This window comes from Podarcis cretensis (assembly GCF_951804945.1).
Source record: "Podarcis cretensis genome assembly, chromosome: 7".
Lineage (NCBI taxonomy): Eukaryota > Metazoa > Chordata > Lepidosauria > Squamata > Lacertidae > Podarcis > Podarcis cretensis.
The window spans coordinates 25,583,750-25,609,127 of NC_137176.1; the positions used below are offsets into that span (position 1 = coordinate 25,583,750).

Here is a 25,378-nt window from a genome sequence, read left to right on the forward strand (position 1 = left end):
TTATCCTCACAATAATCCTGTGAGACAGGCTAGGCTGAGATATTGTGATTTAGCCAAGGTCACACGGCAAGCTTTGTGTCTGAATGTGATTTGAATCTGGGTCCTAATCTAACACCCTAAACCACACTATACGACACTGACCCACGTTATCACAGTAAATTGTGGGTTGTTTTGTTTTTTAGGGGGAGCAGATGTAGTTGGGGGTTTTTTGATGTAGAACTCATACTCTCAACTGAAAATGGTGTTTACAGGTCAAGTATGCAAAATGAGATTTAACATATACAGTGGTCCCTCTGGTTACATACACTTCAGGTTACATACGCTTCAGGTTACAGACTCCGCTAACCCAGAAATAGTACCTTGGGTTAAGAACTTTGCTTCAGGATGAGAACAGAAATCGTGTTCTGGCGGTGCGGCAGCAGCAGGAGGCTCCATTAGCTAAAGTGGTGCTTCAAGTTAAGAACAGTTTCAGGTTAAGAACAGACCTCCAGAACGAATTAAGTACTTAACCCGAGGTACCACTGTACACAGCAAAAGGGAGCTACCTACAGAAATTCAGGGCATCTTTGTGTTTGGCCACATCACCTAGTAAACACTGCATGCAGTGATGGGCCCACCATTTGGAAATTTGGAAACTGTGGAAATTAGCCCTGAAGGGTGCAAAAAGAAATCCCTGATTTGGCAGAGATTTTACCAGGGAAATTCCCGCTTCCTAACAAACAGCCGAGATAGCTTTGCTAGAGTAATCCATTAAACGGTAACCAACCCCTGTCAGGTCAGTCAGATTCGATTACCCTCAAGTCTTCTTGCCTCAATAAACAAGGTAGAGATAACAGGTACAGGGTGGAGTTTCATAATTTATTGACAATTTCACACAACATCCGTCTGAGTCTTGTTAATGCAGGGACCGAGGCGCTCAAGTCTAAATCTACTTCCACCCAAAAAAAGTCTTGTTGCGACAACGAATGTCAGCCACATGTGAAACCCCTTAAGCAACTGGTATGGATGAACAGGGACTTAGACAAGAGACAGCCAAGCCCCCATTTCCCCAAATGGCCTTGCTGCCAAGCCCTTTTGACAAAAATGATGCTTGGCCACATCTATCTTTATCTTCTGGGACTGGCAACTACAGATCACACCTCTCTGTAAGGGAAAGGAGGGTTAGCATGTTGTTGTTGTTGTTTAGTCATTTAGTTGTGTCCGACTTTTCGTGACCCCATGGACCAGAGCACGCCAGGCACTCCTGTCTTCCACCGCCTCCCACAGTTTGGTCAAACTCATGCTTTGAGGACACTGTCCAACCATCTCGTCCTCTGTCGTCCCCTTCTCCTTGTGCCCTCCATCTTTCCCAACATCAGGATCTTTCCCAGGGAGTCTTCTCTTCTCATGAGGTGGCCAAAGTATTGGAGTCTCAGGTTCACAATCTGTCCTTCCAGTGAGCACTCAGGGCTGATTTCCTTCAGAATGGAGAGGTTTGATCTTCTTGCAGTCCATGGGACTCTCAAGAGTCTCCTCCAGCACCACAATTCAAAAGCATCAATTCTATGGCAATCAGCCTTCTTTATGGTCCAGTTCTCACTTCCATACATCACTACTGGGAAAACCATAGCTTTAACTATACGTGCCTTTGTTGGCAAGGTGATGTCTCTGCTTTTTAAGATGCTGTCTAGGTTTGTCATTGCTTTTCTCCCAAGAAAGGGTTGGCATAGAGGTTTGCAATTGCCACTACTGATGGCTGGCTTTTATGCTTTTCATTTGCATTGTCCTATTCAAGGGTCATGTACCACTCTCAGCACTCGTCACCTAAACATACAACCCAGCATTAATACAAAACCTGAACCCCCATTCTCCAAAGAGAGGTGGCATTTGTTCCTCAGTGACAAAATGCTTCTCACTTGTTGAAACAAACACCCTTCAAGTGGCCATAGGTTCACAAAAACCATTGGTTTCTTTTGGCCGCTGAAAGCTTATTGTCCCTTCTCAGTGACTATTCCAAGACTTTTGAACTCCCTTCCTAGAGAAATTAGACTGGCTGCCTGGCAGGTAAATATCTATTTGCTCCAACAGGCTTTTGGGAACCGACTGATTTTACTGAAAGGTCTGGTGCCGTGCTGTTTTTGTTGCGATTATCTGTATGTTTTTAATAGATTACAGATAGATTTAACTCTATCAATGTTTAATTGGTTCCTCCCCCCTATGTTTTTAACTGTTCTTGTTTTTATCTGTAAGCCACCTTGAGTTCTTGTCAGGGAAAAAGTGAGAATAACTAAACTAAGAATAAGAATGTCCCCGGTATAAAAGGAAACTTCTTGGCAGAATTAGACTGAATTGTATAATTCATTGTATAAATATAAGTTTGTAGGGAAGTTAACAGAAACTATATATGAAATATGTAACTGTGCGGTATAAGATAATCAACAGATAAAGTACAGCGAGACTAATTGGAAGTCATTTTTAATTTCTTGTTTTATAAGTTTTACAATCGTTCACATCATTGGGACTACAAATGATGTTAGTTATAAGAATTGTGTTGTTTCATATATTGCTATTGACTGTTTGTCAATTTATAGTTTGTTTATTTGATTGTATGTCTGTTTGCTGGTTTGTTTGCTTTCCTGGCATAAAAGTATCTATTTTATAACAATAAAGATACATCACACAAAAAAAGTATAAGAATGTCCCCAAAATACTTCTTTATGTTTGGAGTGGGTTTGAACTCTGACCTGCCACCGAAGTGTGACAGGAAATCACATGTCCATGCATTTTAATGCAGGCATGCCTTTAAGGTGTTATTCAGTCCTATTTTTTAAACAATAGTATTCCTGGCAATTGTACACAGGGAATCATTTGATTAGCGTTGTTTTCAGACTTTCCTTTCTGAATTGCAACGTGGCCATCTTACGTAACCTTTGTAAGAGTTGCTAAGAAATAAGCACCTTTTCCCCACCCATGCTATCAAGACAAGGTGGATCATAACCATTTATACTGTTTTGGTATTCTAGAATTCATCCCTACTGTGAATTTTCCCACAATCTGTGAAAATCGTCAGTGACTATAGTCAGTTAATATACACTGGCAAGCTGTGTCTCTAAAGAAGCAAAGTATCTCCTCTATGGTCGCACAGATAAGAAGACGTAAATAGGCTGACTTTCCACTGTTACACAGTGGTACCTCAGTTTATGAACTTAATTTGTTCCGGAGGCCCATTCTTAAACCAAAGCCGTTCTTAAACCCAGGCGCCCTTTCGCGAATGAGGCCTCCCGCCGCCGGTGCCCTTCCACTGTTTGGCTTCCGTTCACAGACTGAGGTAAAGATCACTAACCGGAACACTACTTCTGGTTTTGCGGAGTTCTTATACCGAATAGTTCATAAACAGGGCCATAGCTGTCAACGTTTCCCTTTTTTAAAGGGAAATTCCCTTATTCCGAATAGGATTCCTCGCAAGAAAAGGGAAAAGTTGACAGCTATGAACAGGGCTGTTCTTAAACAGAGGTACCACTGTATTGCAAAAGGCAAAGATGATCATAGTGGATGGAGACAGGAGCCTCACTTTGTTTATACTGACAGCCCTGTATGCCTGGCACCAGCAATTGTAGTGGAAACCAATTCAATTTAATACAAGGAATGCCAATAAGACTCGTGTGTCTATGGTAGAAAGCCACAACCTGGGAAGGAAGAAAAAGAGGCTGATAGACAGCATGGAGAAGAAATGATTCAGAAATCAATCAAGCTGTCAGAGAAGTGAACACTTCAATATGTTCCAAACTAAAATACCCCATTTGTACCCCTGGCCTAAACTACAAATACTTTTGCCCTGTCATGATGAAGTTTGAACTAAAAGCTAAAAGACAAAAATAAGCCCTGTGAAACTTAATACAGATTGCCAAGACAGCATGTTGCTTTGAAGTTAACACATTCCCATCGTCTATTAACTCCATTAACGTAGTATAAGATTGCACATGGAAGACCGAGAACAGCTGGTTTGCAGCCTTCAGAGTCAATTTATTAAGTAATAACATGTCAGACATCCCCTTACATAACCCTTTTGCACGGGTGTTAAAACATAAACAAAAAAAGTACAAAAACAAGGCTATACCAAACCTTTGGTTTGGCCAGTTCTGAGGTTCATTTGCAACAGCAAAGCTATTCTGTGCTTGGGTTACAGCCGTGGATGTTTCCCTGCTGTATCCCTAGACTAAAATTGGGTGCTTCATGGCAGACACACAAAAATCTGAATCCTGCAAATTAGAGGGTCATAAATCATAGCACAGCTTACTCAGGTTGCAAGCTTGTGTTTAAGCAGCTGGACCAGCCGAGACGAAACAGGGAAAATTTTCTAAAAGTTAATTTGTAGCCCAATAGAACAAATTGATGCTCCTGGTTCATGCTATTTGTCTGTGGGCATACGCAGGGTGCCTAGGGACGCGGGTGGCACTGTGGGTTAAACCACAGAGCCTAGGACTTGCCGATCAGAAGGCTGGCGGTTCGAATCATCGCGATGGGGTGAGCTCCCGTTGCTCGGTCCCTGCTCCTGCCAACCTAGCAGTTTGAAAGCACGTCAAAGTGCATGTAGATAAATAGGTACCGCTCCGGCAGGAAGGTAAACAGCATTTCCGTGCATTGCTCTGGTTCGCCAGAAGCGGCTTAGTCATGCTTGCCACATGACCTGGAAGCTGTACGCCGGCTCCCTCGGCCAATAAAGCGAGATGAGCGCCACAACCCCAGAGTCGGTCACGATTGGACCTAATGGTCAGCGGTCCCTTTACCTTTACCTTATATGCAGGATGCTAGTATTAAAGGTTCGGGGATAATTTATCACCACTTCCAATAGCCACAGATTTGATGGTCACTTCAAGCGTATTGTTCCCTTTCGACCTGCACGCCTGACACTTAGCCTGAGCTTTTTAGTCTCTTCCTGGAGCAACTTGGAGAATCTTGGAAGGCACATGTCCCATGTGCTGTAGCATCAAGGTGTACAGTGGTACCTTGGTTTAAGAACAGCTTAGTTTATGAACAACTTGGATTAAGAACGCTGCAAACCCAGAAGTAGGTGTTTTGGTTTGTGAACTTTGCCTTGGAAGCAGAACATGTTCCGCTTCCTGTTGAGTGTGTTCCATTTGTAAATTGAATCCCCCGTTGCTATGGGAAAACATGTCTTGGTTTGAGAACGCTTTGGTTTAAGAACGGACTTCCGGAACGGATTAAGTTCATAAACTGAGGTACCACTGTATATAACTTTTCCTCACTTAAATGCTTTATTCCTGATTTGTTCCGTTATAGGGTTGCCATATTTCAAGAAGTCTCCAGACATAGTTGCTCCAAAAAGTTGCTGAGCTTTTTTTTTTTTTTTACAATCGTCCAAATTTGTGATCGACAACTGAGGGCTTCCAAAATCACCGTCTAGGAGGCAACAAGGAAGCGGCCGCTGAACAGAGAACGAATGAAATCCCAGACATTTATTATTAAATTAAAATTTTCCCCAGGGTGCCAATTTAGCCCCCCCCCCCCGACATTACCAGAATTTTCCGGTATATATGGCAACCCTGTCTGTTATCGTTGAGAGCAAACTACGAAAGCTTTTCCTGTGCTTGGTACCACTGAAATAACAGATGAATTCAGGCAGAGTCAGGGGAGGGAATCAAAGGAAAGGGTACAAGTGAGTATAGGATGGAGAAAAGGAAACCAAATTTCTAACCTACATTTATGTAAGTTGCTGCCCACCATGCCCCCACAGAGCAGAGGTGGGGGGAGGGGCGGAGGAAGAGGTAACAACATGCCAAAAAAACAGTAGCATTATGACATATTAAACCACACTCATCATTTAACCCACGATCTCACAAGGTTTCTGTGGAAAAGGGCCCGTCTTGATCAAGTTTTGATGGGCTTTTAAACAGAAAGCAAAGTTGAGTCGCTGGAAAAGAATATTGTGGGAAAGGGGGGGGGGAAGTATCAAGCAACTCAGAGTGCAACCTATCAGAAAAATGTTGGATTTTTTTAGTTTTCGGTATCCCATCCTGTTTTTCTTTGACTGCAGGGTGCATACACGTCTACCTTTGCCCATTTGCTCACAAGTCTAATTGCTGCCCTACAAACTTCAGTTATTAACCTTTTTTTTTTCCAACAAGAAAAAGAGGGGGAAACGTTTCAGTTCAAAGAAGACCGAGAAAGAATAATTCAAACATTTATTTTATTTCAGTATTTCCAGGATGCTTCTCAGAATTACCCAAATTACTGGAGCAGGGTGGGAAAATTGGATGCAACTTTAGGACTTGGCAAATATGGCAAAGAGATGCCAGACTTTCTCAGTGAAGAGATGCTACTTTTAAACTCATGAGTACACGCTGTATCTCTTTGGTTTTAGGTTCACCAGTTACACAAGAAGGGGGAATGGTATGTGCTGCAGAAGGGGAATGGTATGTGCTTCCTTTTGTTTCAGGGATGGAAGGCAGTGAGGCCCACTCACAGCAGTGCTGAATCCTAGATTTCACTTTTTTTTTTTAAGGGATAGTCCTCAATTCTGCCCTTGAAAAGACCACAAAAATGTGAAACAGAGATGAGCTACTCTCAATGTTATGGCTCCCTCAGTATGCCACGGGTCCTTTTTTTGCGATGAGATTTATTACAGTGGTACCTCGGTTTACATACGCTTCAGGTTACATACGCTTCAGGTTACAGACTCCGCCAACCCAGAAATAGTACCTCGGGTTAAGAACTTTGCTTCAGGATGAGAACAGAAATCGGGCTCCGGCGACACAGCAGTAGCAGGAGGCCGCATAAGCTAAAGTGGTGCTTCAGGTTAAGAACAGTTTCAGGTTAAGTACGGACCTCCGGAACGAATTAAGTACTTAACCTGAGGTACCACTGTATTAATATGCAGGCTGGGAGTGTGTGTGTGTGAACCACGTACTCCTTGGAGGAAAAGGTGGGCTATAAATGCAAAAAAAAACCAACCCCAAAAACACAAGCTCTACTACTTAAGGAAGCTGGAGGGGCAAGCCAGATGGAGATGTCAGTCACCAACCTGGCAACCAGAGATCTCCCTGGGGTCGCAATTGGACCCACGCCAGTCGCAAAAACGCACCTGGCGCCTGGCTAATTTCGAACACTGGACTGTGCCCTGTGGAGTGTGTCAGAGAGGAGGGGGATAGAAAGTAAGAAGGAGTCCGCTGCACAACACATCTGGCTGTAAAACCTATAAAGCCTTGGATGGCTCAGGACCACCTCTTTCTATATAAATCTACCCAGACCCTGAGATCATCTTCTGAGGCCTTTCTTCATGTGCCTCCCCCTTGAGAGGTCCGAAGCATGGCTCCCATCTGTGGAATGCTTTCCCCAGGGAAGATCGCCTGGTGCCTTCATTATATACCTTTAGGCAGGCAAAATGTTCTTTTTTAACCAAGCCGTTGGTTGATCTGATTTACATCCTATGCCCTTTTAAAATGTGTGGGGTTTTTTTTCTTGTTGGAGGGAAGCTACTGGTTTGTTGTTTATTTTTATTATGTATTTTGTGGTTTTCTATTTTGATTTTATTCTGTGAACTGCCCTGAGACCGCCGCGGAATAGGGCGGTATATAAAATAAATAAATAAATAAATAAATAAATAAATAAGCTGGTGGTTCGATCCCCACCCAGCATAGCGTGGGTTGTCAGCACCTGGGGCAAGGCAAGTAATTTGCGCCCCCTAACCTGGGGCAAGGCAAGTAATTTGCGCTCCCTAACCCGGGGCAAGGCAAGTAATTTGCGCTCCCTAACCCGGGGCAAGGCAAGTAATTTGCGCCCCCTAACCCGGGGCAAGGCAAGTAATTTGCGCCCCCTAACCCGGGGCAAGGCAAGTAATTTGCGCCCCTAACCCCTAACCTGCCGCCGCTGCCAGCTTCTTCTTACTGCTGCCTGGGCTGGGGTATTTACGGTAAGGTAGTCACGGTGGCGGCGGCGGGTCCGTGTCAGGTGATCTGAGGCGAGTTGCCGCTGGCGCTGCTGCCCAAACGATGCCGCTTGCCCGGAGGAGGAGGAGGGCAGAGAGGCGAGGAAAATGCAACATGGCCCAGCAGCTGTAGCAGCAGCGGCGGCGGCGGGGCTGTGAGGAGGGGCTGCCTGGCGCGCCCTCCGCGGCCCTGACGCGCGGGGACCGCGGGGAGCGCTGAGAGCCGCTGCCTGCCGGACGCCTTCAGCCCGGCCGCGCACACAGCTCGTCGGTTCCGCAAGACATGTGGCTCTGCTACAGCCTGCGCCCGAGGCTCTTCGGCGACTCCGAAGGCGGCGAGCGCCCCCCCCCCAGATGTTGCGCCCGGTGGGGCCGGTCCCCCCTGACCCCCCACTGCTGCAGGGTACTGGAGGAGATGACTAGACGACCCCTGGGGATGCCTTGCAACTACTCACCTTGCCACAACCCGGCGGCCCCCAGAGGATGAACGAGGGGATTTCGTGCACTTCCAGCAGGGAGCGCAGGAGCGTCCGTTCGCCCAGCGCCTGATCCTGCCCCACGTAGTCTTCCAGGAGGCTGGGCCGCAGCTTGTCCGCCAGGGGCTTCCCTTCCAGCTTTCGGGCCAGGCTTTCCCAGCCCAGCGCACCTGAGCTCCGATGATCCTCCCCGTCCGGCTGTTTCTCTCCCGTTTGCGCCCGGGATGGAGATGGAGACGGGGCGGCAGCAGCAGCAGAGGCGCCCCGAGGTGTCCCGGAGCTCCTGGCCTTGTGGAAAAGGGAGAACAGCGGGGCTGAATCGGGTCTACCCATCCCCGCGCGCTCTTCCCCGCTGCTCCTCTCCGGGGAGTTGGAGAAGCGCATTTTCTTCCGGCAAGACGCGCCCATCCCCGCGTCCTTTGGGCCGCTGCCGCTGCTGCTGCCGTCGATGCCGCTTCGCTCCGCATCCTCTGGGACTTCGCTGCCTCCCGCTTCGCTTTGCTGCTGCAAACATCTGTCCAGATGTGAGTTGATGGAGCTGGCGGGGAGCTCCCGCAGGCAAACGGGGCAGCTCACAAAAAGCCCTTCCTCCACGTCCTCTCCTTCCATTTCCAGGGCCAAGGAAAGAGAGGGGAATCCCACGGAATTGAGGCTGGCTCCTTGGCTTCTCCCCCTTGCCTCTTGGAAACGCACCTGCTTTAGGGATCCTCTCCAAGGAGACAGAGATCCAAAACAGTCAAAACGAAACCAGAAGTTGAGCTATAGGAACTTGCCCGGGCAGGAAGAGGAGAAAAGTCAACACCTCCTTTCCCACCAGCCCAGCGGGCTGTCGGGAATCGTAGTTCTTTAAGCGGGAGGAGCGTAAAGGTCCTGCCATAGCTGTCAACTTTTCCCTTTTTTAAAGGGGAATTCCCTTATTCCGAATAGGATTCCTCGCAAGAAAAGGGAAAAGTTGACAGCTATGGGTCCTGCCGGGCTCGACTGAAGTTGGATCGGAGCTTGAGAGGCGGACGGAAAATGCCATAATCGCTAACATTTGTTGTGCATAATGTGCACAGCCTTTTATACAAATTAGACATACCTTTTACACATTACTCGCCTCAGTACAGGGGCACTCAGTGGGCAGGTTTTTCCAGTCCTGTCCCATGGATACCTGCTTCCAAGAAGATAGAACTGCACATTAACCCCTCCCCCCGAAATTTGCGAAGCCCTCTGTTCAGGGATTTGGCGGTTGTGAAAGCTTTTGTACACTAAGCATCATCCTCGTGATTATTAGGGATCAGGTCCTAAGGAATCTCCATAGTCAAAGACTATAAATTAAAGTTCAGTTGTGCATGCTTTTGAAACACTGTTTTGTGGCAATCGATTGAAGATTTGCTCAATAGGCACATGCAGGTCTGGCTGCTATGCTGTTCTGAATACATGGCTTTGCTGGATGCTAAGTTTGCCGCCATGTTAAACACATTCTGTTTGTTTCCTTTTATTGCAGACAACAGACAGGAGATATCGGGAGCCACTCCTATTCGGTACTTTACGGAACCATGATGGAGAAACATGTTGTAGCTTACCATTCGAAATTCTATAAGATCAACCGGATGGATGAAATGAACACGCGGTATTACAACAGCCGGGAGGACACCATGGCGTTCTTCCAAAAATTGGAGGCAGTCAAAAGCGAAGAAGAGGTATGTGAAGATTACAAATGTGTGTGTGTGTGTGTGTGTACGCGCACACACGCACACACACAGAATCATCCATTCACACACAGAATGAAGTAAACACTTGTGTGCGTATAAAAGGTTACAAATTATTGGTCTGCTTTCTGTGGCATCAGATGGTTGTTGAACAGAGAAGAATGTTCGTGAACATATTATCTTCTTGGAAATATAAAATTATTCCAAGCAGGTCCTGGCCAATACATTTTGGTGCCTGAGGCGAACCACAAAATGATGCCTCCCTCACCATCAGGGAAGAAGGGAGTGAGTGAAGATGTACGCCAGGAACATCATCTGCCAGCGTGGCTGCTGCTGCCTCAGGCGGTCGCCTCATCTTGCCTCGTGGCCAGTCTCGATTCAAAGGCTGATTTGACTAAGGATAGTCAAAAAGTTGGTCCACTTGATGATTCCTAGGGTAGAAGATGTCATGTTGCACATGGGTGTAGGATTGGAGTAAGGCTGTGATGGTTTGAAAGTGGTGTATAAACAATTTCAGTAAATGAATACAGTTGAAAGCAGTTGGATTAGTTGAGGGAGGCGACAGGACTGAGAGCTTATGGTTTCCATGTTGCCTGTGTGAAAGTTTTCAAAAGACTGAAATAAAAGGTGCTATGAGGTTTCGAGGTGTCTTACAGTGTAAGACCACATAATTATGACCGTATGTGATTATGTCTGTTTTGAAACCAGTAGGAATGTTTCAGAGCATGTGGCCTTGGTTTGTGCTAGAAAGCAGTACATTAGTACCTTGGTTCCCGAAGGGCTTAGTTGACAAACAAATCGGCTCCCGAACGCCGCAAACCTGGAAATAAGTGTTCCGGTTTGTGAATGTTTTTTGGAAGCCAAATGTAAGGTTTTAAACATATAGGCATTGCCCCCATGTTTTATTGCTGCGAGTGACTGAACAAATCCTTGTGCTTAAATTTGGTGCAAAAAGATTGTGCAATCTAAAACTACAATTTTTAAGGTTGCTGACAGAAGGTTTGTTTTGTACATGTTCGGTTGTTTCAAAGGGCAAAGGAAGTAATTTTAAAAGATCTTTGCACTTGGCTAATTGTGAAGGGTATCTGAAATTAATCTCATACAAGGAGCAATTGCACAACTTTCCTCTAGGTGGAAGTCTCCTCCACTTTCAGCACTCCACAAAATACCATCCTCCTTCTCCCGTCCACTTTTTGCTATATTAAAGGGAATCATGCAGGAGCAGTGATGGCAAATTTCACCTGTGGTTTTAATTAGTTAAAAATAGGTTTCATTAAGAAAAGAAAAAGCCCTGCATGGTTACTTCCAAGTACACGTATTGTGTTTGGATTGTGGTATTGACTGCTAGGTTTCAAACTGTATTTCATATGTATTTCCCTTCTACATACAGCTGCATTTGGGTCAGAACTTTCATATTGCTTAAATTGGGGTTGGGGCAGCAGGACAGATGTGTGGGGAAGAAGGGAAAACACAGAGAACCCAGGTAAGAGCTGCACTCCTGAAGCTTCTCACCACTTAGAGAAATTGGAAATAGGCAACAGTACTTTTATGCACACAGCCTGAAAAGCACCCTGATCAGCTTGAACACTGACTTCTTGGCAGACTGGCTTTCCAAACCATGCAGTTACAAACTTTAGCCAGTGCTATCGCCAATTTGCACCCCGACTGCAGACCCTCCAAATGTCCCTTTTTTCCAGGGACAGTCCTGGATTTATAGAAGCTGTCCCAGTTTCCAATTTGATCCCAGAATGTCCTGCTTTTCCTTAGGATGTCCCTATTTTTGTCAGAGAAATGTTGAAGGGTGTGGTTGTTGTTGTTGTTTAGCCGTTTAGTCGTGCCCGATTCTTCGTGACCCCATGGACCAGAGCACGCCAGGCACTCCTGTCTTCCACTGCCTCCCGCAGTTTAGTCAAACTCATGTTGGTAGCTTCGAGAACACTGTCCAGCCATCTCGTCCTCTGTCGCCCCCTTCTCCTCGTGCCCTCCATCTTTCCCAACATCAGGGTCTTTTCCAGGGAGTCTTCTCTTCTCATGAGGTGGCCAAAGTATTGGAGCCTCAGGTTCACAATCTGTCCTTCCAGTGGGCACTCAGGGCTGATTTCCTTCAGAATGGATAGGTTTGAACTTCTTGCAGTCCATGGGACTCTCAAGAATCTCCTCCAGCACCATAATTCAAAAGCATCAATTCTTTGGTGATCATCCTTCTTTATGATCCAGCTCTCACTTGCATAAATCACTACTGGGAAAACCATAGCTTTAACTATACGGACCTTTGTCGGCAGGGTGATGTCTCTGCTTTTTAAGATGCTGTCTAGGTTTGTCATCACTTTTCTCCCAAGAAGCAGGCGTCTTTTAATTTTGTGACTGCTGTCACCATCTGCAGTGATCATGGAACCCAAGAAAGTAAAATCTCTCACTGCCTCTATTTCTTCCCCTTCTATTTGCCAGGAGGTGATGGGACCAGTAGCCATGATCTTAGTTTTTTTGATGTTGAGCTTCAGACCATATTTTGCACTCTCCTCTTTCACCTTCATTAAAAGGTTCTTTAATTCCTCCTCACTTTCTGCCATCAATGTTGTGTCATCTGCATATCTGAGGTTGTTGATATTTCGTCTGGCAATCTTAATTCCGGTTTGGGATTCATCCAGCCCAGCCTTTCGCATGATGAATTCTGCATATAAGTTAAATAAGTAGGGAGACAATATACAGCCTTGTTGTACTCCTTTCCCAATTTTGAACAAATCAGTTGTTCCATATCCAGTTCTAACTGTAGCTTCTTGTCCCACATAGAGATTTCTCAGGAGACAGATGAGGTGATCAGGCACTCCCATTTCTTTAAGAACTTGCCATAGTTTACTGTGGTCGACACAGTCAAAGGCTTTTGCATAGTCAATGAAACAGAAGTAGATATTTTTCTGGAACTCTCTAGCTTTCTCCATAATCCAGCGCATGTTTGCAGGAAACTGTGGCGTCCACCACTGAGTTCAAAAAATACATGACTGAATGTCAGGAATAATATGGTTGAATGGCAGGTCATGTCACCTGGTCAGCCTTCCTCACTATGGTGAGATGCATTATGTTTCGGTTTGTATTACGGTAATTGTTTCCAAATCTCCAACGCTGAGCGAGTGGGATTCCGCTTGTGAAAGGAAACTTCCCCTCCCTCTCCCCTCCTTTCTCTGCACTCGCTCCAGATCTCCTCTGGAAGGTCCCCAACCTTCTCTAGAGCAAATTTGGAGGATGTGTGTGTTAGAATTTTACGTAAGCAGATGCTGGCTAGTGTGATTAGTATAAATCACATGAGATGTCTGAGAAGAGTGTGGGAACGGAAGACTGTCTTATCTTTTCCATCTGAGAGTGTTATTGGACTGTACTTTCGCTTTTGCTGTATGCTTGCTGTTTTCTGCCAGAGTTTGGAGGGCATAGACGTGATTATGTATTCTCTGTATATATGGTGAATAAAACGTAGTTTAGATCTACGGATGTCTCTACCTTCTTGCTGTGTGATGCCAAAAGACTTGTGTGCACTTTTCATATGGGAAGTGTCACAGAGGGGCACTTGGGAGTGAAGGGACACGCCATTCCAGAGACATGCCTACTGGGAGGTGCTCGGAGGTACTGGGGGTCTGCCGTCCCCCCAAGTGTGTTTACCCTCAACAATGTGGGGGAGAGAAGAGAGGAGGAGGAGATTGCATCACGCAGCCAGAAGTCTGCTGTGCAAGCGGTTAAGTAAGCACGTGCACATTTTTTGAGAACCGGTGCTGTCTTTCAAACTTCTTTTGTGAAGCCTAAACAACCACCTTACCCCTCAGCACCCCTATTTTAATGTATCCCTAATTAGAAGAGATTGATCAGTTTCTACACAATACTTTAGAGTGCTAATCAGGGCTCGCATCTAGTGGGCTGAACAGTAGCAATGCCTTCTCCAAATTCCAATTACAGGTTCCAAATTTAAGTGGAAGTTCTATTCAGTAGCATGTGAGAAGTGAGAAATATTTTCAGCCATATTGGCTATTCAGGGATGTGTGTTGCGCTGTGGGTTAAACCACAGAGCCTAGGAGTTGCCTTTCAGAAGGTTGGCGGTTTGAATCCCCACGACGGGGTGAGCTCCTGTTGCTCGGTCCCTGCTCCTGCCAACCTAGCAGTTCGAAAGCACGTCAAAGTGCAAGTAGATAAATAGGCACCGCTCCGGCGGGAAGGTAAACGGCGTTTCCGTGCGCTGCTCTGGTTCTCCAGATACAGCTTAGTCATGCTGGCCACATGACCTGGAAGCTGTACACCAGCTCCCTCAGCCAGTAAAGCGAGATGAGCACCGCAACCCCAGAGTCGGCCACGACTGGACCTAATGGTCAGGGGTCCCTTTACCTTTTTATATTGTCCATTGCCCAATTTTAACATTTAACATATGTAACAGATTTCCACCCCTTGTTTTGATCTCTCTGCCCTCCACCCACACCCATGTCCCTTGCATCTCCCTTGCATTTTCCTCCTCTCCTCCCTTTTCAGCTATTAGAGGGATAGAAAACGATAGAGCAGATGACTTGCAGCAGAAGTTAGGAACTGCTGAGGTTGATGCTCACAGCCCTGGTCCATTTGAGAATGTCAGATGAATTATCTTCCAAGCGAGGCTCTGCCCATCTTCTCTGCACCTGTTTCGTGCTTGTCACTGGGCCATCACGTTGCTTCCCTTATAGGTCTGATCGAGTTTGCCGGTGGATTCCTTCCAGCCGGCAGCATATCCATGCCTTCCATAGCTAGGTAGTTCTGGCTGGGCTGAGCAAGGCCACTGAATGAGCCCGGCAAAATTTCCCTAGCGATGCCCCAAACCTGCCCCCAATGCTAAAACATCCCCACCCCATCCACCCCAAAATGGGTCTCCTTTCGAAAGGAAAAGCTGTCTGGATCGCTGGTTGCTTCTGCTTCTTAGCCTCATTCCTTTGGCACGTGCTGTGGACTCTCTTACTAAACCATGGAAGCAAGAGAAAGACCGAAGTATCTGCAGATACACAGGTAGCTGAAATGCTTTTGAGGAGGGTGGATACATTTCAATAGCAGGCTTGCCTTTTGATACAGAGTCAACTGTTGATAGTTTGCAAAAACAGGTTATGGTGTCCAGGCAACATTCTCTTTATATGCTTTAAAGATTTTCCTAAGTGTATCTCTTCTTTTAGGCTTGCTGTATTTGAAAAACTGATAAAAATGCAATTTTAGAAACGGAAAGAGACGAAATAGAAGTGCAAGATGATGTATTCTAGAGTTATATATCATAAGTAGGTATAGAATTCTAGGCCAGTGGCATATTTTGTCTTCACATTTTGAAAGATTGCATCCTTCCACCTTCATGGCCATCCTAAATTCTCATTGATCCATGAAACATCCTCTAGTGACCTCTGCTGGGAGAGACAATGTTTGTAGTTAGCTAACCTGTTACTTGTACCATTCATTATCAAGTCAACCCACTATTTGAACTCCCCTGAAATGTATTTACAATCAGACTTCTCCGTCCCAACAGGCAAATTTCCATTATTTTACCCATTATTCGGTAGACAGGTCACCATGTCTTCTCTTTTCCCTCTCCATTTCCCCAAGCAGGAACAGATTTCCCATAGGATCGATTTGTATTTGATGATTGCAAAATAATGGTTTTATAGATGAATGCATATATTTATTTTTATTCCTCAGTTAAGGACTCAAAGCTGGCCTTGGCATGTGTAAGATTATTCAGTTAGGAAAAAATGGTAAGCATGGTTTCGCTCAGTGGTGATGGAGTGGAGCAAATATAGGTGGAATAACACTCCTCTTTTGCGATCAAGTACATAGCTTGGAGATGCGCCTTTGCCCAGTGTTGTCATTGGAGACACAGTTCGCCTTCCAACTCTGGCTGGTTCACCAGTCATGGTTGTTCTTGGACCAAGATAGTCTGGAATCAGTCATCCATGCTCTGGTGACCTTGCACTTGGATTATTGTTTTATGTGCCCTACATAGCGCTGTCCCTAAAGGCTGTCTGGAAGTGGTGAAGAATGTGGCTGCCTGGTTCCTCATTGGAACAGCCGGACTGGAAGCTGTAATACCTATCCTAAATAAGGTAAAGGTAAAGGGATCCCTGACCATTAGGTCCAGTCGTGGCCGATTCTGGGGTTGCGGCTGTCATCTCGCATTATTGGCCGAGGGAGCTGGCGTACAGCTTCCAGGTAATGTGGCCAGCTTGACTAAGCCGCTTCTGGGGAACCAGAGCAGCGCACGGAAATGGTGTTTACCTTCCCGCTGGAGTGGTACCTATTTATCTACTTGCACTTTGACGTGCTTTCGAACTGCTAGGTTGACAGGAGCAGGGTCCAAGCAATGGGAGCTCACCCCATCGTGGGGATTTGAACCGCCGACCTTCTGATTGGCAAGTCCTAGGCTCTGTGGTTTAACCCACTGCGCCACCCGCGTCCTGCATCCTAAATATTATCCTAAATAATAATAATAATTTATTACCTCTGGCCTGGCCTCCCCAGCCACTGTGGGCAGCTCCCAACAGAATGTTAAAAACATGATAAAAAAATCAAACATTAAAAACTTCCCTAAACAGGGCTGCCTCCAGGTGTCATCTAAAAGTCAGATAGTTGTTTATTTCCTTGACATCTGGTGGGAGGGCATTCCACAGGGCGGGCGCCCCCACTGAGAAGGCCCTCTGCCTGGTTCCCTGTAACCTCACTTCTAAATGCACTGGATTGGCTGCCTCTGGGCTACCAAACCCGGTTCAAGGTGCTGGCAAGGCCTTAAATGTTTCAGGTATTTATAGGAGCACCTTTTTCAGTGCCAGTCAATTCAGTCCTTGAGATAAGCATCGCAGCACTCCAAGATTGCACAGTATGGGGATGGATGAAAAAGTCTTCCCTGTGGTGGAATTCAAACTTTGGACTAGGTGGAGATTTATGGGTATCTTTTGTTCTGACTGACAGATCCAGTTTTTAATCACAGTGAAATATTATTCCAGGACACCTCCTATAATCCCTAGGGAGCAGGAATAGTGGTCAGGATGGTGAGTGTTGTGGTCCAAGAACATCTGGTGACCCAATTTGAGAAACACTAAATTTCAACCAATAGCCCATTTAGCTCGTTATTGCCTGTATCAGTTGCAGCTCTTCTTGTGATGTGAGGAGTGACAGATGCCAATGAAGATGGTTTCTGTGAACCCCTCATGGTTGCAAAGAGGCTTATCCTTCAGGGTTGGAAGGATAAACTCCCAGTATCCACCACTCAGCTGGTCTGAAGTCCTTCCTGTCCTTTGCACATTTGAACGTGTCTAATATATATATTCTAGAAAGTTGTTTGTTGGTTTGCTATGCATTTGGACACCCCTTAAAATATAACCAAATTTTGCATGAAGGTTTCTGAGACCAAGGAGCCCAGCTTCTGTAAATATATGGTAGCTGGACGCCACTGGGAATCAAGATGGCAGAATGAGCCGTTCAGAACGGCACTGTTTTTTTTGTGTGTGTCTTACAATTCCCAGGCAATGCTAAATATGAAGCTGCTGCTATCTCCTCAATCTCATTCGGCTATCTATCTGGGCACATGGACTACTAATAGTAATATATATGTTTAAGTTAGAATTGAGGGAATACTTTTATTGCTAATGTGATCTGGCAATATTTCTTCCCTTGTTCTTTTGTTGTATTTGCAACATATAAAATTATTATTATTATTATTATTATTAAGTAAGGGGCTGAAAAATAAAAGAGTCACACTTGTTTTATACAGTGGTACCTTGGGTTACAGACGTTTCAGGTTACAGACTCTTCAGGTTACAGACTCCGCTAACCCAGAAATAGTATCTTGGGTGAAGAACTTTGCTTCAGGATGAGAACAGAAATCAGACGGCAGCAGCACAGTGGCAGCAGGAGGCCCCATTAGCTAAAGTGGTACCTCAGGTTAAGAACAGTTACAGGTTAAGAACGGACCTTCAGAACAAATTAGTTCTTATTCTGCTGTGTTATAGCTTCCATGTTAGGCTGGAACTGTCCAGCGGCTGCTATTACATGCAAACTTTCCACCCATCTTGATATTTATTGCACCTTCGTGTGCCCATCCAAATTTCTTGGAGAATTCTGCCATTTCCATATTGATTCTCTGGCATGGCTTATATGCTGGGCCATATAAGAAGGGACATTACAAGATCATTAACTATGGCTCCAACAGCATTTAAATTTTTGATGGCTCCTCTGCAACAGTGAAGTAAAAACATACTTTCCAAGTGTCCCGTATTTCTAGGGAGAGTCCTGGAATTACAGAATTACAGAAGCCACCTTGGTTTCTGATTTGATCTTGGAATGTCTCTTTCCCTCCTTTTTCCTCCCCTCCACATCTAGGATAACATTCAAAAATGGTGTGTGTGTAGGTGTGTGTGTGTGTAGTTACAAAAACGGAATCCTATTTATACGGAAAATAAAATCCCTGCACCAAATGAATGAAGCTGCCATACGAATCCCTTCCTATAATTTTGAAGGAAAAGGTCATTAATCCACTTTAAATTCTTTAATTGCGATGCTTCTACAGCCAGCCATTTATTAGGAAACGCGGAGAGAGTTGATTCATTTATTGTAAATCAAGCCCTATTATTATCACATCCTGCCTTTTTCCCTGACAGGGACTCAAGGCAGCTTACTGCTAAAATGTTATTTCATTTCATTTATCTGTGGAAGGTGTTGCATGTGATATTTCCTCTCACACGTTTGTCTTTACAACAATCCTGTGAGGTAGGTTGGGCGCCGAGGTTGTAATTGGCTCAAGGTGACCGATGTAGATGTGTATATGATGCATAGCTGTCAACTTACAGATTTGAAAATAAGGGACCAGCAGCCTCGAAAATAAGGGATCAGCAGCCAAAATAAGGGATCAACAATTACTTTGATAAAATACATATTTTGTTGCGTGCAAATGGCTTTAGATACCTATTAGGTCCATAAATTACCATATAGCATATATTCAACACAAAAAAAACAGCAACAATTTGTTGTTGACAAAAGATATCTGGACATAGAAAGGGCCCCATTACCTTCAGTAGCTTATTTAAGGGACATCGTCAATAAGGGGCAGCAGCGGGACATGGCGCTGGGATAAGGGACTGTCCCACCAAGTAAGGGACACTTGACAGCTATGATATGATGTCTTTGTGTGTGGTGAGATTAATAATAATAATAATAATAATAATAATAATAATAATAATAATTTATTATTTGTACCCTGCCCATCTGGCTGGGTTTCCCCAGCCACTCTGGGCGGCTTCCAACAAGGATGAAAAATACACTAAAAGGTCACATATTAAAAACTTCCCTGAACAGGGCTGCCTTCAGATGTCTTCTGAATGTCAGGTAGTTGTTTATCGCTTTGACATCTGATGGGAGGGCATTCCACAGGGTGGGCGCCACTACCGAGAAGGCCCTCTGCCTGGTTCCCTGTAACTTGACCTCTCGCAGTGAGGGAACCGCCAGAAGGCCCTCGGAGCTGGACCTCAGTGTCCGGGCAGAACGATGGGGGAGGAGACGCTCCTTCAGATATACTGGACCAAGGCCATTTAGGGCTTTAAAGGTCAGCACCAACACTTTGAATTGTGCTCGGAAACGTACTGGGAGCCAATGTAGGTCTTTCAAGACCGGTATTATATGGTCTCGGCGGCCGCTCCCAGTCACCAGTCTAGCTGCCGCATTCTGGATTAGTTGTAGTTTACGGGTCACCTTCAAAGGTAGCCCCACGTAGAGCGCATTGCAGTAGTCCAAGCGGGAGATAACCAGAGCATGTACCACTCTGGCGAGACAGTCTGCAGGCAGATAGGGTCTCAGCCTACGTACCAGATGGAGCTGGTAAACAGCTGCCCTGGATACAGATTTGACCTGTGCCTCCATGGACAGCTGTGAGTCCAAAATGACTCCCAGGCTGCGCACCTGGTCCTTCAGGGGCACAGTTACCCCATTCAGGACCAGGGAATCCTCCACACCTGCCCGCCTCCTGTCCCCCCAAAACAGTACTTCTGTCTTGTCAGGATTCAACCTCAATCTGTTAGCTGCCATCCATCCTCCAACCGCTTCCAGACACTCACACAGGACCTTCACCGCCTTCACTGGTTCTGATTTAAAAGAGAGGTAGAGCTGGGTATCATCTGCATACTGATGAACACCCAGCCCAAACCTGCTGATGATCTCTCCCAGTGGCTGCATGTAAATGTTGAAAAGCATGGGGGAGAGGACAGAACCCTGAGGCACCCCACAAGTGAGAGCCCAGGGGTCTGAACACTCATCCCCCACCACCACTTTCTGAACACGGCCCAGGAGGAAGGAGCGGAACCACTGTATGACAGTGCCCCCAGCTCCCAGCCCCTCAAGACGGTCCAGAAGGATGTTATGGTCGATGGTATCAAACGCCGCTGAGAGATCCAGCAGAACTAGGAAACAGCTCTCACCTTTGTCCCTAGCCCGCCGGAGATCATCAACCAGTGCGACCAAGGCAGTTTCAGTCCCATGATGAGGCCTGAATCCCGACTGGAAGGGATCCAAATGGTCCGCTTCTTCCAGGCGTGCCTGGAGTTGTTCAGCAACCACTCGCTCAATCACCTTGCCCAAGAATGGAAGGTTTGAGACTGGGCGATAATTGGCCATCATGGCCGCATCTAAAGATGGTTTTTTAAGAAGCGGTTTAATAACCGCCTCTTTCAGCGGGTCTGGGAAGGCTCCCTCATGGAGGGAAGCATTCACCACCCCACGAAGCCCATTGCCCAGTCCTTCCCGGCTAGCTTTTATAAGCCAGGATGGGCAAGGATCCAGGAGACAGGTGGTTGGCTTCACTCGTCCAAGCAGCCTGTCCACATCCTCGGAGGTAACAGATTGGAATTGATCCCACACAACTTGACCAGACAGGACTCTAGCACTCTCCCGCCCCGGCCCTGCTCCCACGGTGGATTAAATGTGGGAGAAACTTCCTGAGGAACAATAGGATGTTCCCTATATTCTTCGGAGAAATGTTCGGTGGGTATTAAAAAATAAATGCTTTAACCAAGCATTTAAACCACCCAACTGTAAGCCACCCAGCTTGGCCAACAAGACTCAAAGAAATGAAATCAGTCTCAAAGGCCCACATCGTGAAAAAGAGAGAATGTGTACATTTTGATTCAGTTAAGTATAGCTTTCTAGATAGGCGGATTGTGACACAGGTCCCAGCACATGCGCTTGTCAATCAAAAGAAAGACGTGTTTCTCACATTGCTTGAGGCTTGGCATCTGTTTCCTCTTACATGTCGCACTTGCTATGTGTTAGCCACTTGTCTGCTGAATAAAAATAAGATCTAAGAATTTGTTAATTAGTCCCACCAGATCTGGATGTCTGTGTACGAGCACTTCATTACTCTCTCTTTTTATATTACTCTTTATTCTTATCTGGTTACATTCAACGACCTTGAAGGAAACCTGACCCCATAGCTACATTCCAAAGTCACAAAGGGTAGCACAACATTCAGCAAATGCCATTAATTCCTTAATTAATGTGTGTGTGTGTGTTCTACGAGCCACGGTATTTTCAAACACTGTTTCTGACTCGAGCCAATCATAGAAATGTTCCTTCTTGTAATATTAACTTGTTTGTGTTGGATGCATTTATGATAGATAGAAAGGGCAATGAACAGTGACCTCCATTGACCAAATTGTAATTAGTGATGCCACAGAACTGTGTAGTCCAGGCATAGACAAACTCGGCCCTCCAGATGTTTTGGGACTACAACTCCCATCATCCCTAGCCAACAGGACCAGTGGTGAGGGGTGAGGGGAGTTGTAGTCCCAAAACATCTGGGGCCCCGAGCTTGCCTATGTCTGGTATAGTTAATCAGTTTGGAGGCCAAAAATGACCAGTTCAAAAATGACCAGTCTTTTTGTACAATTTTTTTTATGTTGGGAGAATTGCATCACAACATTTGGAGCAATGCAGATGTTAAAAACTAGCATCAATGCATTTGATACTTTACAGAATTACTTAGTCAAAAATAGACAGACCCTGCCCACAAGGAGCTTACAATCTAGAATAGACAAAGTTGAACTCAACAAACGGAGGAGAGGAAGATACAGTGGTACCTCAGGTTAGATACACTTCAGGTTACAGACTCCGCTAACCCAGAAATAATGCTTCAGGTTAAGAACTTTGGTTCAGGATGAGAACAGAAATCGTGCTCCGGTGGCACGGCGGCAGCAGGAGGCCCCATTAGCTAAAGTGGTGCTTTAGGTTAAGAACAGTTCCAGGTTAAGAACGGACCTCCAGAACAAATTAAGTACTTAACCCGAGGTACCACTGTATTAGCTTAGGATGAAGATGGATATGGACCAACCTCTTTAAAAAACGGATTACAGTGGTACCTCGGGTTAAGTACTTAATTTGTTCTGGAGGTCTGTTCTTAACCTGAAACTGTTCTTAACCTGAAGCACCATTTTAGCTAATGGGGCCTCCTGCTGCCGCTGCGCCACCAGAGCACAATTTCTGTTCTCATCCTGAAGCAAAGTTCTTAACCTGAAGCACTATTTCTGGGTTAGCGGAGTCTGTAACCTGACGCGTATGTAACCTGAGGTACCACTGTACATTTGCATTTGAGGATTAAAATTATAAGCATGGCACAACTACGTACATTGTAGTGGCAGCGGGAAACTCCCCATATTCATTGAGTGTGTCACTTTTACAAGAGTCAAAGGACCCCTATATCTTCCTGCACAAGATTGCTTTGTTTATTTAAAGAAACAACAAATATATCCATACCGCTATCGGCCTGACTCTCATTTGCATTGCAGCACTTCTGGAAGCCAAAAGAGACCTTAAAATGAACTTAGCTCTCGTTTACACCCACTTTAAATTCCCTTTACATTGCCAGAAAATGAAGAGGCTTTTATATACAGTATTTGAAAATGTCCCTGGCCCCTCACTGAATGGGTTAGTCTCATTTCATTCATCATTCGTATTTTGGTAGAGTGATTCTTCATGTTGTCTGACTGGGTTACCTGCCCATGTGGAAGAGCTAGGTCAGTTTTCATCTGTTAACGATAATGTGGGTTGGATGTTAACAGTTGGTGTGGGTCTCGTCTCCCAAATTATGTGTAGCTTAAGTGTCAAAACTCTGAAAACATTTGAGCAGCAAGGCTTCATGTCATTGCAATGTCTATTTCTTAATGCACCTGAGTATTCCATTCATGTTTTAAAATAATTGGGTGGAGTTTAAAAATTCTTTATCCTCAGACCTTTTTTTTTTGGACAAATTTCCATCAACGCAGCATACAGTGGTGCCCCGCAAGACGAATGCCTCGCAAGACGAAAAACCCGCTAGACGAAAGGGTTTTCCGTTTTTCGAGGCGCTTCGCAAGATGAATTTCCCTATGGGCTTCCTTCGCAAGACGAAAACGTCTTGCGAGTCTTGCGATTTTTTTCGCTCCCCCCCCCCCTTTTCTAAGCCGCTAATAGCCGCTTTGCCGCTAATAGCTGCTAAGCCGCTAATAGCGCTAATCCGCTAAGCCGCTAATAGGGTTGCTTCGCAAGACGAAAAAACCGCAAGACGAAGAGACTCGTGGAACGGATTCTTTTCGTCTTGCGAGGCACCACTGCATTGTGATGCTGAGTAAATTCAGGAAAATAGTACTAATTGCTATGGATTTGGTGTTTTTGAGTGTTAGCTGCAATAATCAGCGCAATCCTGGCAGCTTAGTGTATAGCTAAATTTCAAAAATGCAAAATGTTGTGCTTGTTTTCTACAGAGAACACTATACCAACCCTTTAATTCACTTGAATTGACTTTGTGTAGTATGTAGAGTTTCGAATGCTTAGGATATGACTGCATACCCTCCAACATTTCTCTGATTAAAATAGGGACATCCCATCCCATAATGATAATTTTACTATTTATACCCACACATCTTATTGGGTTGCCCCAGCTCCTTGGAGGAAAAGGTAGGATATAAATGAAATAAACGAATGAATGAATTAACATACCCTCCAACATTTCTCGGATGAAAACAGGGACATCCTATTTCACAACAACAACAACAACAACAACAACAACAACAACAACAACAAACATTTTATTATTTACACTCCACCCATCTGAATGGCACTCTGGGCACCTTCCAACATATGTAAAAACATAATTAAACATTAAAAAGCTACCATACAGGGCTGCCTTCAGATGCCATCTAAAGTTATTTATCTCCTTGGCTCAGGGGAGTTGCTTCCCAACTGCCAATGTTTTAATTAAATCTTATGTCAAGATTTAATTGCCAGTCTGGTTAACTTTTGTACATGGAATGGGGGAGCCATCCTTTCCTTTGTGCCAGGCAGTGAATTGTCTTGGGTGGGGACCCACATGTTGTGGGGAAAGAGGGGAGAAATTGACTTTGCCATGGCTACTGGTACATGAACAATGAAGTCTGTTAGCAAACAGAGGAAGGTAAACTGCTCTGAGTTACGCTTCATGAATGCCAGCATCAAATAGAGAAGCAGTCTGTCAGGAACTTGGGAAGGAAACATTAAGGTTGCAGTGACCTCCAGTGGTGAAAAAATATCCTAAGGATTCGTTGACATCCGAAGCCATGCATGGAACAGGAGAGAACTTTTCAGCTGTGTTAGGGATTTTCTGACCCGAGAGTAACAGTGGAGCTTACTTTCAAGTAAATGTGTATAGGATTGTACTGCTGTTGTGTTTTCGTGTGATTGCTGGTTTCACTTTTTCTTTGAGTCTTGTTTTGTGTGGTGATGCTGGGATATATGATTTTTAAAAATATAAACTTACAACAACAAAAACAGTTCCGAATCCAAAGATTTAGATTGCTCTGAATCTCCTGACTTCCCTCCATCCCTTCCATGGGTCCTAACGGTATTATTTACAACTGCATATCAATACTTATCCAAATTTTTAATCCTTCTAAATGCTTTCCATTACTTTGCAAGTGCGGTTAAAATCCTTCTAATGTTTTAACCTGCTTACAGTGGTCTCGTAAATAAATCCCATTCCTTGTCGTCTTGGTGATCTTGGGTTTTCATTGCGTTTTGTAAAATTGTATTCTTTTATTTGACTCTGTAATTCATTTTGAAAGGTACCTGTAAAAGCACTAGTATGAATACTAAGTAATAAACAGAACACCAAAGACTGACATCAGACCCAAAATTCAAGTGCTTCGAAAATATCCACTAATGACACCAGCATACCAGGTGTCAGCTGTCTGAAAGCTGTCCGCCATTTAAATTACCCACAATGCCCGCAGCATGCTGCCACTTCACAGCAC

At 45.0% G+C, this 25,378-nt stretch overlaps 2 protein-coding genes across 3 annotated transcripts in view; one reads left to right on the forward strand and one right to left on the reverse strand.

Annotated features, from left to right (window-relative positions):
* The window catches only part of WRNIP1 (WRN helicase interacting protein 1), a 181,373-nt gene extending 172,169 nt beyond the window's left edge, over nt 1-9,204 (reverse strand). For both annotated transcript variants that reach the window (XR_013841133.1, XM_079985004.1), the window contains exon 1: nt 8,380-9,204. Coding sequence is in view for 1 of the 2 variants with exons in the window: in XM_079985004.1 (XP_079841130.1) it covers nt 8,380-9,009 (630 nt within the window). In the remaining variant the exon portion in view is untranslated. The remainder of the gene's footprint in view (nt 1-8,379) is intronic.
* Nucleotides 1-25,378, forward strand: part of MYLK4 (myosin light chain kinase family member 4) — a 95,044-nt gene that overhangs the window by 11,754 nt on the left and 57,912 nt on the right. The window contains exon 2 of the mRNA XM_079984969.1: nt 9,890-10,085. Within this exon, the coding sequence (XP_079841095.1) occupies nt 9,890-10,085 (196 nt within the window). The remainder of the gene's footprint in view (nt 1-9,889; nt 10,086-25,378) is intronic.